This window comes from Peromyscus maniculatus, chromosome 20, assembly GCF_049852395.1.
Source record: "Peromyscus maniculatus bairdii isolate BWxNUB_F1_BW_parent chromosome 20, HU_Pman_BW_mat_3.1, whole genome shotgun sequence".
NCBI classification, from domain to species: domain Eukaryota; kingdom Metazoa; phylum Chordata; class Mammalia; order Rodentia; family Cricetidae; genus Peromyscus; species Peromyscus maniculatus.
Genome location: NC_134871.1, coordinates 20,867,891 through 20,882,503, shown reverse-complemented (window position 1 = coordinate 20,882,503; position 14,613 = coordinate 20,867,891). Strand labels below are relative to the sequence as shown.

Genomic DNA, 14,613 nt, shown 5'->3' with positions numbered 1-14,613 from the left:
CCCCCATCCCGGAGTGTGTGTGTGTGTGTGTGTGTGTGTGTGTGTGTGTGTGTGTGTGTGTGTTACTGTTGGTGTTGGTGTTGGTGTTGGTGTATATGTATGTGTTTGTGTGACAAGATGGGGGAAGGAAGAGAGGAATGGATAAAGGGAGGGAGATGGAAACCTTGGGACAAGAAGCAATACAAAATTCTAAATACAAAGTTCTGTTCCTACACCCTGGAAATGTACACTGGGGATAAGCTTGCACACTGATTTCTGTGTGCTGCCACCCAAGGTCAGGACTTTGCTGCTTGACCTTTCATGGCACTGTTGAGAAAGTTTGGGGTTTCAAGCATTTCAGAGTTTGAGATTTAGAGTGCTCAATCTGCATTATATTTATTCTCATTGATAAGAGTGGAAGTCAGAGTTTAATGATGGATATTGCAGACAATAACACAACAGCTTTGAACTTGTTTCTGCCACTTGTCAGGGTATGTGCCGAGTTTGATAGACAAGGAGAAATAACAAAAGAAAAATGTAGTCAGAGGCTGATTTAGATTGAGCTTCTAGCCCTAAAGTAGAATTATATAGAATAAATTGCAGGAACTTTCCTGACTAGAAACCTGTGGGATTCCCTTCAGGCCACATCTTTCTACCGCCTGGCTTGATTTGGAAATCTTGAAATAAAAAAGGAGATCAAATCAAAAAAGAAAGAAAAAAAAAAGCAGATCCCGTCCCGAATGGGAGTGGCTATCTGAGCAGATCCCCTCCCGAGTGGGAATGATCATCTTCCTTTGCCTTGTAGCTGAAAAGGAGAGAATAACAAAGCCTTGTGAGTGACCCCTTAACCCTAGTGACTCAGCTGCTCTCCGATGTGCTCCAGAAACTATCCTTTCCTCTGACTAGTCAAGAAATAGAAGAGCTCATGAGGCATTCTCCACTCAAGGGCAGGCATCGCCTTCTTCCCCAGAGACTGCATACCATAGTTAGAACATTATTTTAAACAGTGATTTCTATAAATTATAGTTGTGCTTTTTGCATAAAATTGAATTTATTACTGAACTAAGATAATTTTCCTATGAAACTTTTTGTATATTTCAGGTGATAATTTCTGCATTACAACTATTATTTGCCTCTTATACTGTTATATTCTATATATATATATGTATTCCTAGGAGAAAGAATATTATGTTTGAATATTACCTTTGGTTAGGTATGATGCATACTAGCATCACATTAAATAATGTCTGTTAGTATTGCTAATACATGTTTATTGCAGAAATTGTTAGTCAGTATTTCCAATAAAATTGATTGGCTTCTTGAATGTTTAGTTTTGTGTAGCACATTATATATGAGCCTAAAATGTCTTGTTTATGGCTTTTTAACATACACATTATCATCTCACCAGAATACCCTTTCCTTTGTCTAGACTAGGTGTCTATTTCTCCTTGTCGTGTTCAGGATAGGCTCATAAAAGTCTTGTTGTTCACCTTAGACTGGTGTATGCCCTTCTGGCCTCTGTAAACAATTCCATTAGTCAGTAGTATTAGAGTTACTAGTTTCTTATTTGTTACTATTATTTTGTGTACTATTACTCAGTCACTGTGTTTGGTTAGTGTCTACATAACCAATGCACTATTAGATCTGTTGTACAGAAGAAGGCATTATAGAGGAAATATTAACTAATCTGCATCTGAGATTACTCAGTTTGGGTCCAGAACCTTTGTTCTACGTTAATGTTAATAATTGCTTTATTCTGGAAATTGATCTCTCAATTCAGTAAATAATTTTACCCAAAGAGAGAAGTAATAGTTAGCTATTGTTAGTGGGTATGGAAACAGCTGCTGTTTTCTACCATCCATCTTTGGAGTTTGTCTGTTGCTATGATAAAACACTCTGACCAAAAGCAAGTTAGAGGAGGAAAGAGTTTATTTGGCAATAATCTATCATGGAGGGAACTCAGGGTAGGAACTCAAGGCAGGAAACTGAAGGGAGATCCTTGGAGGAATGCAGCTTACTGGCTTGCTCTCTGGCTTGTACTAAGCTAGCTCTCTTCCCCAGCTCAGACCCCCTGTGTAGGGATAGTGCCTCCAGCTGTGGGCTGGGTTCCTGCACATCAGTCAGCAGTCTAGACAATCTCTCACTGACATGGCTACAGGCCATTCTGATAGAGATAATTCTTTACTTGACGGTCCTGCTTTCCATTTGCTGCTACGTTGTGTCAGGTTAACAATAAAAACTAACCAGGACAGAGTACTGCATTTCACATTCTTCAAGAAATACAGAACCTGGTTTTGTTTTGTACTCCTTTGGTTTCTCTTTTATAATTTAAGTCAGTTCAATATGATAAAGGATATTGAAGGTTAAAATTATAATATGGTGAAATCCAAAGAGAAAATGTTTAAATAATAATGGGGGGAAGTGGAGTAATTTTGAAGTACATTCAACTAAAGATTGAATATGCAGCTAGTTACTGTTTACTTAACACAAAACACTTCCTAGTATAGTCAATATAAAAGATAGTAGGAGTAGAACATTTGAATAGCAGTGGAATTAGAAGCTCAGCGTACTACAGAAAAATAGCTTTAACAGGGTTAAGATCCCAGAGAAGACCTGACAATCTGAACGAGGAATAAGCAGAGGTGGTAGCAGAGTTCAAGCATATTCAGTGTTCTTCCTACATGTAAATGGTTGTACTGCTATTGTTACTATTGTCTTATACTTAAAACTACTTGCCCTCACTTTTATCCAAAACCTCAGAGCCTTATTTAAGTTGCAGTGCTTATAACATCTCCTTAAAAATGCAATTAAGGCACGGAGCAGAGACTGAGTAATTAATGTAATGTCACAGTTACTAGGTGATAGAGCTGGGGATTAAACCCTGACTCTCTAGGTCTAGATCTGTGGTAGATTCTTAACCACCTGCCTTAGTCAGTGTTCTGTTGCTATGAAGAGACACCATGACTGCTGCAACTCACATAAAAGAAAGCACTTAACTGGGGGCTGGCTTACAGTTTCAGACGCTTGGTCCATTATCATCAAGGGGGGAAGCATGGCAGCATGCAGGCAGATGTGGTGTTGGAAAAGTAATTGACAGCTACATCCTGATCTGCAGGCAGAGAGAAAGACACTAGACTTGGCAAGGGCTTCTGAGCCCTCAAAGGCCACTTGCAGGGACACATTTCCTCCAACAAGGCCTTACCTGCTAATCCTTTTAATCCTTTCAAATAGCACTACTCCCTGGTAACCCAGCATTCAGATGCCCTGGTGACCCAGCATGCAGATGCCCTGGTAACCCAGCATTCAGATGCCCTGGTAACCCAGCATGCAGATGCCCTGGTAACCCAGCAAGCATGCAGATGCCCTGGTAACCCAGCAAGCATTCAGATGTCCTGGTAACCCAGCAAGCATGCAGATGCCCTGGTAACCCAGCATGCAGATGCCCTGGTAACCCAGCATGCAGATGCCCTGGTAACCCAGCATGCAGATGCCCTGGTAACCCAGCATGCAGATGCCCTGGTAACCCAGCAAGCATTCAGATGCCCTGGTGACCCAGCAAGCAGATGCCCTGGTAACCCAGCATGCAGATGCCCTGGTGACCCAGCAAGCATTCAGATGTATGGACCTGTGCGAGCCACTCTTACTCAGACCACTCCCTCACTCCTCATTTTGCCTTCATGTCCATCATGGACTAACAAGAACCACTACTGTGCAGCTGTGACACGGGATTCCAGATTGACATATGTGTCACAGGTTGCAGAACTAGGAAGTTCATAGAAGTCAGAACATGTGGGAGTGAAGTACAGGGCTTTGCCCAACCAAATGAAGATGACAGTATTGCTGACTGGTGATTCTGAAGGGTGGTTAAAACCATGAAGAGGCAAATGGAAGTATTGCCTTTTCAGTTTAAACTATTGGGAATTGTTTTGTTTATTTGCGTTTATGTATGACTGCATGTGCATGCATGTTGCCATGGAGGCCAGCAGAGGGCCTCAGATCTCCTGGAGCTGGTTCCGGGTTCATGCAGTTGAGAGCCCACCCCCACCCCCCATATAGGTGCTGGCAACTGACCTGTGATCCTCTGGAAGAGCATCACTGACTCTTAACCTTGAAGCCATCTCCCCAGCCCCTGTGGGCTTTTTAATGTGCTCTTTCTAAATTATTTAATCTTTACCCATTGCCACTATTAGTTTCCTGATATTCTCTAACAAAAGATCACAATTTGGGTGTTTGTAACAACAGAAACTTAATGTCCTCCAGTTCTGGAGACTGGAATTGTAGTGGTTTATAGGACATTTGCCTCCTCTAAAAACACATGAGTCCAATCTTCTCTTGCTTATGTCGCTGTATTTGGTTAGAAATCTCTGTCTTGAAAAAAATTAAACCATATCACTCTAGCTTCTGCCTTTGTTAGCACATGTCTGTCCTCTCCCTGTCCTCTAGTTTATGGGCTCCCCTGCTTCCATATGCCCTTTGATAAACTAAACCTACAAAGGCCTATTTCTATATCAGGTCGCCATTTAGGGGTAATGGGAGTTGAAACTTCAGTCTATCATTAGGGAGACATACATGTAACATTACAAAATTTCAAGAAAATTAGTTTATTGTCCTAACTTTAATTTTTATCATATACTTTAATCATCTTTACTTTTAAGAAAACAAGGACTTTAGCATAGTTTTTGTTTGGGGCAGTATGAGTGTTTAGAGACATCTAGGAAATATTCTTTACTTATACATAGAATATATGCAGAAGTAAGATTGTTTCATACATGTGGACGTGCTCATCAATGTTTGTGAATTCAAACGGATCATATCCCTCTCTGCCATTGTGAGTTGGTGTCTAGATGTCATGTACTTGCACATTAATTGCAGATAATGGCAGTCATGGTATTAAAAATTTGGGACCATCAGAGCAATTTGAAAAGCTGGATATTCCATATCCTCAAAGAGTTGGCTCTCCAGTCATTGTTAGATCAAGAGCCTCTCCTTTTGTTTTATTCTCTATGTTTATGCTCAGTGTGAAAAAGATTAATCCCTATTTTAAAGATACATATTACCCAGAAAATATATGTATCTGTATTACCTGATGAGATTGGTTGAATTCTGGGGGCCATGGCCATAGACCAAGGAGTATTTACTAATATAAATTAGAATTCTAACTTCAATGCTTTTCGGTGTAAATCTGAATCTCAGAATATATACACTTTATGTTAAATCTAAGCCAATTATTTTAATAAATGCTTATGCAACATAAATGAATAAATAACAAGTTGGATGTGGTGCTTTTCAACTTTAAAATCAATAATTTATTAGGAAGTCATGCTTTTAAAATGTATTTAAAAATTTTTTTTTTTTTTAGATTTCTTTATTTTCTCTTTAACATGTTTTAGTATCTTCTCTGCATGAATGTATGTACATTAGATCCCCTGGTACTAGAGTTCAAGATGGTTGTTAACAGCAATATGGGCTCCTCTGTAGTGGTCCTACCTGCTGAGCCATTTCTCTATCCCCTAGTAGATAGTTTTTTAAGAGATTATGCTGTAGTCATGCCTTAGTCTTATATTCTCTGAATAAAACCTCATGGTTAATATCTGATGAATTAAAATTTTAGAGTAGGACTTTGTATTTAGATTTTAGGAACCCATTCTGTATAGAAAAGAAATTTCCATATTTGTAACACCACACAAATAGATAAGTTACTGAGTGACAATTTTTTTCTGGAATTTGGATGAGAGCCTCTTTCTGTAATTACAGTTTAAAAGGTGAGGTCTCAACCCTAGACAAAGAACTAAGGAATGCTGAACATGGGAGAAATAGTCTCCCCTAGGGAAGAACACACCAATTGGTTATCTAGTACCAAATAGTCAGTCCTGAAAACGTACATGCAAGTAACATTATAATGTTATTGAGCAGGTTGTTGTTGTGTGTTTAGGAATTTATATGTGTACACATATATACATGTATACATAAGAGCAATTAAAAAGAGGCCATGAGTTTGACAGAGAAAGAGAGCATAGGAGGATTTGGAGAGAGAAAAGGGAAAGGGAAAGTGATATAATTATAATCTCAAAAAATTATTAAGAAATACTATTTTTCTTTTGAACTGGTGATAAAAAGCTCAGTCAGATCTAAAGCTGACATGAATCCCTTACAATTAAACTGTATTTTTTTCTTTACCTAAAAACATGAATTTTTTTATTTTATTCTTCATCTTGTTTTTATGCATTATCTACTTTTTGGTTCTAAAAAGTAGAATAAAAATGAACTAATAGGTGAGTAAACATAATTTACAGAAAGGGGTAAATGAGTTTTTCGAATATTTTAAAATTTATACATCATGCGTACATTGGGTGAAAAAAATATAACATTGTTTATTTCTGTACCTTTATGGCTTTTCTTCCTCAGACTTCCTGTCTTTTACCCACATGTTAGTAGAGAATATGTCTGTAAGTTTTCACCCCATAAGAATGAAGTACGGCCTAGGCAAAGGGAAATAGAGAGATTGCCTTTGGCTTTTTCCAGGTCAATGTCTGGAGTAATACTGATGCTAGCTAGATAGCTATGTTTCTATTCAAGGGCCTTTCTGCTCCTTGTAGCTAATACAATTACAGAGAAATATCAGAAAGCCCTCTAGTAAGCTTCAAAACCACTGCGTCAAGAGCTGGACTCAGTTAGAACAGCTGTCCATAGAGATAATGGTAGTTTGAATAATGCACACTTAGGTTAAGTTGTGTTGAGGTCTGATTACAATCCTCTGAATAACTTTGATTATTTTAGTAATAAAATGTCTCTTTTATGCTACACTCTGAGCATTCGCTAAGCTAACTTCTGTATTCTTTTTAATAGGATTCTATAGCCAGAAGTTTCTCCAGTTTCTCCTGCCTGGCCAGTGATTGGGATGAATTTCTCCCACCCGTGCCCCACAGCTGCTTGGTCCCATGTAAACACACAGAGGCTTATAATAGGAGTCTGCCAGAGACTCTAGGCCTGTAGACTGAAAATGGATGCCCCAATGTTGCAGAGGAACTTTGGGTGACTGTCCAGGCAGCCAGATGTCTCTGTCATTTCTAGAACTTTGGAAGTTCCTTACAAATGCACTTAGTAATTTACTTGGGTAATACTATATCCTTCTGGGGTCTTTGATGTAGTTGAAGACTAATAGTTATAATTTTAATTAATTATGATAAAAGATAAATTAGATATAAAACTTTAGACTTACAAATATAGGATAGGTGGTAGAATATTTTCTTTAAATTTGCCAAATACAAATAGGCTAGATATTGTAACTGTAATTCTTTCTTGATAACTTTATTTTATATGTAATTTTACTATGTTTAAGTTAAAACCTTCCTTTTTGATTAGACAGAAAAGGGGAAGTGCTGTGGGATGTCTTTCTGTACACTGTGAATATGTGTTGCTCCCATAGGCTAATAAATAAAGCTGCATTGACCTATGGCAGGATGGAGCCAGGCGGGAAAATCCAAGAGAGATAGTGAGAGGAGAAAGGAAAATCAAGGAGATGCAGCCTGCTACTGGAGGAGCAACAAGATGCTCGCAGACTGGTAATGCCAGGGCCACGTGGCAACACACAGATTAATAGTAATGGACTGAGTTAAGTTGTAAGAGCTAGCTAGTGAGAAGCCTGAGCCATTAGGCCATATAATATTAAGCCTCTGAGTGATTATTTCATAAGCGGCTGTGGGACCATGGGGCTGGGTGGGACCAGAGAAACTTAGGGCTACAGGATTCCATTGAAACATTGGGCTTGCTAGAGATACTGAGTTGTAGAATTTGAGACTGTGAGGGAACCTCAGATCATGGTGCTCACCAAGGTATGTCTTCATTTCAGGAGAACATTTGACTGTACTTTGAAAATATATATATATATATATATATATATATATATATATATATATATATATATACACACACACACACACACACATATATATATTTGTGAATAACATGTTTCATAGTAGTGATACTCATAGAAAATAAAACCATAATTTGGGAGTAATTGAGCAGCTACAAATTGAATTAGTTGATAGCTTTTTGTCATGCACCTCCTGATGATCATTGATCATCGATTTTTGGGAGTAGAGCATTTCATCCATCTGGTGGAAGATTTGATGGGAAAGTGTGTATTATTGCAGTTGTATTCACTAGTTCCTATGAATATTAGCAACCTCTTGGCAATCTGGATTTACTGCTCAGGTTCATTTCCTTGTTTGGCCAGTTATGGAATTTGGCTAAGTGTAAGTTTAAAACTATACCTTTTATGTTAGCTAAAAAGTTAAAGATATCTGTATATCACATATAGACAGGGCTTTCATGAACATTCATTGAAGTTATTGTTAATATCACATATGTAATTAGCTGCACTGACTGTATTTATATGTGACACAGAACTTTTAGATATATGGTGACTACCAAAGACAATATGTCTAATAAAGCTCTTAAATTGCATGAAGGTATAAAAGGCTAAGGATATTTTTGTTAATTGATAAATTGAAGGTGCTATAAAGCTGTTGAGATCTCTTTCTTTTATGCGGTGAACTTGTGAGTAGCACTTAAAGTGTCTTTGAACTTGGATAAACATTTTAAGTAAGTATGAAAATTTTAAAAAGTCAAATGCATCCAGCAAACTGTAAAGTAATACAAGGCGTACTTTCAATTTGCTCAGTAACTCAGGTATTTTCATAGCACTTTAGAACTAAAATCAGACCTTACAATGTGTATTTTCAACATAACTGTCAGAGTCAGAGCTACCTGTTATTGTCTAGAGTATTTATGGAAAAGTATACTTATCACTTTATTTCCAGGTTGTTTTAAATATTGTTACAGCTGTGTTTCAGTATAATTGTTTTTCTTCATAATTCTGTTTTTTAACCACTCAGGGACATTCTGAGAGGGGCCCCATGAATTGTGCTGCAAGAATGGCCCATAGCCAGGTTGAGCATTTCTGGTCTGATGTGCTGTGGATTGGCACAGATGGACTTTTGATTTTGAAGTATGCTTTTCAAGTGGGAGTGTGGCTCAGTTACTCAAGTGTTTCTCACCCAAGTGCAAGGACCAGAGTTCAAATCCCCAGAACCCACTTAGGTGCTAATTGGGCATGGCAGCCTACCTGTAATTCCTATCCCAGAAGGCACACATGGGGAGAGAGGAAGACCAGACATATGGGTGTGATTGAGACATCCTTCCTCAGTGGACAAGGTAGAAAAGCAATAGAGAATGACTCATTGCTGAACGTCAGCCTCAGGGCTCCACATACACAAGTAACATGCACATACAAGTGTATCCACCTACCTGCAAAATTGCATGTAAACAGCCATATACACATAGAAAAATATTCTTTGGGGATGAGTATATCTTCTTGCTTGCTATATCCTCAATATCACAGGCCAGCTCTTCCCTTTGTCTGTGCTCTGACATCTCATGGATGCCACCTTGGTGTTATCAAAACCAGTGGTTTTGTTTACAAGCAGTTCTGCATGTGTGTTGGGCTTGGAAGGGATACAAGTTACTTAAATTTTAATGCTTTTTTTTGTTTTTTGTTTTTGGAGACAAGGTTTCTCTGTGTAGTTTTGGTACCTGTACTGGATCTCGCTCTGGAGACCAGGCTGGCCTCGAACTCACAGAGATCTGCCTGGCTCTGCCTCCCACATACTGGGATTAAACCCTGCATGGCTTATTTTAATGCTTTTTACATTATACACACACACACACATATACACAATTCATATGCATCCTTGTATTATAGGCATTCAAAAGGGAAGTTTATAATTATTTAAAATCTTCATTAAATTGAAAATACTATTGTAATTTGTGATAATTTGGGAGGGGGTTTATCTTAATGTGGTGAGAAGAAAAGAGATTCGTACTTACTGGGAAGGTTATTTATTTACCATAACTATGTATTTATCTAGCTTCATAAGGTGCTTTTTGTGTTTTATTTCACTTTGTTTAAGACTCCTGATGTTGTCCATCCAAAAGAAGTACATCCCTTATCCTCTGTTAGCAGTATTCGGCCTTCAAGAGTTGTGTCTTCAACTTCTGAGGAAGAGGAGGCATTTACTGAGAAATTTCTCAAAATCAATTGCAAATATATCACCAATGGCAAGGTAATGAACAACATCTTAGTTTTCACTAAACTATGAAAGCTTGACTTGTACATTTTAAGTCAATAATGTCAGCCATTCATGAATATTTACACAGGGTTTTGGTAACTATATGTTTGAATTAAAGTGGACTTTGCTCATGACTTAGAGTCTGATGATCTGTAGCATTATTAAAGGTCATGGGATATAAATAAATTCACTACAACAAAGCACATGTAGTCTTTGCTATAAAGATAATAAGCACATCTCTAAAACAACAGCATTGATTATAGCAGGAGTGCTAGCTTTTGAAAATTCAGTATAACACAGAAATTGAAAGAATTCATCTTTATTGAATGTATACTGTAAAGTACACAGTATTTAAGTGCATTAATTTAATCTATTAAAATAGGAATAAATATTCCTACTTTGGGGAAAGTATATTACCTTTTGAAGTGCTTTGGTATGTTTCTAAATACTTGGAGATATTGTAGGTATCTTTTAGTTAACTAATTTTTTATTTGATCCAGCACTTTCAATCTGTCTTTATATATATATTATTTATTTTATAATTAACTTAATTTCACATTTCGGCCTTACTAGGTTTCATGTACTCCAGCCTTTTTTATGTACCACTGGGCTGTCCCCAGTACTGTAAATGTCCTTTGTAGCACTCTACTGGCTCTCATTGGCTTTAATGCTTCAGCAATATATATTGCTGTAAATGAGCCTCATGAAAATACTGATCAAAGGCTGGGTAGGTTAAAGTTCTCCTTTAGAAGATTCATTGTCTGAACTAAAAGAAGTGCCAGCTAGGGGCCTTTGAGATGGCCCAGTGGGTAAAAGGCCCTTGGAAGCAATAAACTAAGTTCTGCAAGTTGTCCTCTGACCTCCTTACACATGTCCTGGCACATATGCCCACACACAGCATGTGCACATAAGCACTCACCTTCACACAATAAATAAAGACGTGCTAATTGAACTGTTTAGAATCATTTCCCCCAACAAAATGTGCGCACGCATACTTCTTATTCTAATATCACATGGGCTTACTATCTATCTTCTATACCTTAACATGTGCTGCTGTCGCTTTTTCTCATGTGTTCTTGGGTAACTGTTCATCAGGAGATCTTTCAGACATCACTAGGTGAAGATCACTTAGTCCTGTGAAAGGCAGGCAGTGTCTGCCATGACTGTACGAGTTTGGACTTGAGAGAATGGTGGGATACCAACTCAAGCAGGATGCCTGATTTTCTCTGTCCCTGATACTTCAGAGAAAAGCAAGATGACCTCAAATAAATAGCCATTTGATTTTCTGAAATTTGTCTGGCTTCTTACTTTCATGCTTGCAAAGTATCTTGGAACAAGAGTTTAAAACTGAGAGTGAGCTGTTTCACACTTGATTTGGAATGCAACTGGGATACTAAGGAGTGTGGGGAAAGAACTACCCTGACTACGTATCCTCTTTGTTTCTTTTGTTTGTTCTTTGAAAAGATGCCCACTCACCGCAGCCTTTGTTTTCAGATCCCTAAAACAGCTCTTGTGCCTATTGCGGAGCTAGGATTGTGAACATCAAGTTAACAGTGTACAAACAGTGTGATATACAGGAAGCAGTAAATTCTAATACTATCAATTGTCTATAAACCTCAATTTATAAAAAGGAGACTCTTACAGATTTTCATCTCTTTACATAAACCCATTTAAAATTCATAGTCTTTAATGGTGAATGAGAAAAATAGTTATGGTTTACTATGAATTTTATCTAATCCATCAACTTTCTAGATGAAGAAATGTGCTCTAAAACTTTGCATAGTGAAGATCTCATAGCTGATGAATAGCAAATTCAAGCAAAATTTTTTTCAAACAATATTTCTGTGAAATTACTCCTTTACCACTGATAATGAGTTATTAATGCACAATTTGAAAAAGTGTGTGCTGTGTTCATGTAGCCATATTTGATACTTGTTTTGGGAGAAAAACGCAGGAGGTGGTATGTGTAGTCCTGCAAAACTTGGCTTTTTGAAGTACAAGTTTGACAGTCCCTACCTAGCTTTGGAATCTAGCCATTGTTTACTTTGTAAGACTTAATTCCTCATGTGATTTTTTGAGGTGGAACCTGACATTTGCATTCTAACTCTGCTAAGGAAGAAGGTAGAGGTTCTGGAAAAGCATGCTTCATGAGGAAGTGCATGATCGCACTATGTGTAAACTCGATGGCCAGAAGTCAGAGAATCAGTAGTAGAGGTCTTTAAAGTCTGCTTCGAATTGTGAACTTGGAGGACTGAATAATCCTTTCTTTTTCCACCTTAGGGCACTGTCAGTGGTGTGCTGTTAGTCACACCAAACAATATAATGTTCGATCCACATAAAACAGACCCCTTGGTTCAAGAGAATGGCTGTGAGGAGTACGGCATCATGTGTCCGATGGAAGAGGTGATGTCCGCTGCCATGTACAAAGAAATTTTGGATAGCAAAATAAAGGAATCCTTGCCTACGTAAGTGTGCTGTTCACTGCAGCTTCTCTTTCCTTTCTTTCCTTTTCTGTCTTCTTTCTTTTAGCATCTAGATAGTTGGCCCTTCTTTAATATTATTTTATTAGTTATATTACAGCTGCTTTTCATTTTGTCAGTATGAAGCAAAAACTTAAGCACTATTGAGAAGTCGATTCTTGGTGTGCCTGGTATATAGTTAGTAATTGTGATTTTTATATTATTTGGTCAAAGAACCAGATATTTGACAAGTAACCTGTAGTACTCATGTAACTCAGTGCTTATCAGCCATTTGTTATTTAGACACAAAACGAAAATTTTAACTTCCTCAGTATTATTTGCAAAGATGGCGACTGTCAGTTTCCCTGAAGGTGTCGAAGAGCAGCATGTGGGGTTGGAGGGTTGCACAGGTCCAGACCTGGCATCCAAATAGCCACAACAGCTTTCCACTTACAGTTGTTCTGGATGCAGAAAGTATAAAACGTGAAAGAACAGCCTATAGGGTGCACTCATGAAGAGCTGACCTTGGAATATTGCTGATCTGCGAGTTTGTGTCATATAATAGCATAGATTTGAGGCTATGATTTTAGGCAAAGCCTTTAAAAGCAATATGTATGACCAAATAGCAGAAATTTAAAAGACTGAGAGAGAAAATGAGATATAACATACGGGGAAGCGTAGAAAGAGAATTGATGTGTAATAGAAAAGAACACCCTCCTACTCTATAAATGACTGGCAGCCACTTCAAAGCAGACTTCACCTTAACTGATAACAGATGGTTTACAGTCTTATGCCAGTTTAAAAATTAGACCTCAGGCAAAAAAAAAAAAAAAGTTTAAAGGAAAAAGGAGCAAGCTACCTACATACTCTCAGGTCGTATGTAAGTTGTTAGGATGCCCATGATGGGATTAAACCCCTTCTTGGAAAGGGTCATTTTAGCCTCCAGTGGCAGATACTGTTTTGACTTGGTAAAATAATCTTTAGAAACAATTTCTAGAAAAAAATTATTCTAAACTCCTGGTGAATTTTTTAAGTTGCCAATCAAAGCCAATTTCAGGGAAACAAAACAAAGAAAGAAAACACTAAACAAACCACAATTACTGAGGGTAAGTGTGGAGATGATACAGACCAGCTCCACGGGGAAAGAGGAATGCCGCTCAGTAGTGCGATCTTGTCCTGACGTTGTATTTCAGAATTATCTTCTGTGTGGGCTTTGACTGCTTTGCAAAGAAGATCCAGTACTCCTTGTCTTTCATGACTATTTTATCATTCATCATATCACCTGGGAAGACAGTGACCTGGGCCCAAGCATTTTAAATATTGCCAGAAGGAAATACCCTTAAGTCTTGGTTTATATGTTAATTGAAATTAGGATTTGGCTTCAAACAAGATAAATACAACAAATGGTTTTTCAGAGTAATGTTTTGTTTGCAAAAGTAATGAAGATGTTAATGGGTTGCCCTCTTTTTAATGTTTGGAGAATTGATTTCTAAGGTGCCGTTCAGAACTGTGTTGTATTAAGTGCTAAATTAGCATTAATGTTTAGTCATTCAGAACATTAATCTCAGGCTAGAAAACTCACCTAAACACATATCCTTAAAATATATAAATATATATATATTGACTGCCAGTCTCTTGTTCTTGAAGTGTATAGATAAGATCTCCCAAAGCTTGTGTCCAGTTCCTTGACCCTGTGGGTGGGTGCACTTTTTGTGAATCACCAGTAGATGGCACCATTTTACATTCAGTATTGCCAGATAGATGCCTGTATTAAAAGATGAATCCAGTAGAGGCAGAAGACACTTGAACTAAATGTTCAAAATAACTACATTTTACATATATCACTTAGAAAAGTAAAAATTATGTGGTTTGTTACAAGAACTTGAAACCCACAAGAAAGTTACATAAGAGCCTTAATCAGCTTTAATATCCTCAGAAGGCCACTTATTTGGTGTTGACTTATTTTCTATCTTTCTATTTGATGTATTTTTGTTCTCTAGCTGTATATGCACAAATATTGATGCTCTGCCACTGGGACATCAAAT

General features: G+C 37.6%; 1 protein-coding gene across 16 annotated transcripts in view; it reads left to right on the top strand.

Moving 5' to 3' along the window:
* Positions 1–14,613, top strand: part of Oxr1 (oxidation resistance 1) — a 414,716-nt gene that overhangs the window by 362,048 nt on the left and 38,055 nt on the right. For all 16 annotated transcript variants that reach the window (XM_015997419.3, XM_006978718.4, XM_042264638.2 and 13 more), the window contains 2 exons: positions 9,951–10,103; positions 12,390–12,574. In XM_015997419.3, the coding sequence (XP_015852905.1) occupies positions 9,951–10,103; positions 12,390–12,574 (338 nt within the window). The remainder of the gene's footprint in view (positions 1–9,950; positions 10,104–12,389; positions 12,575–14,613) is intronic.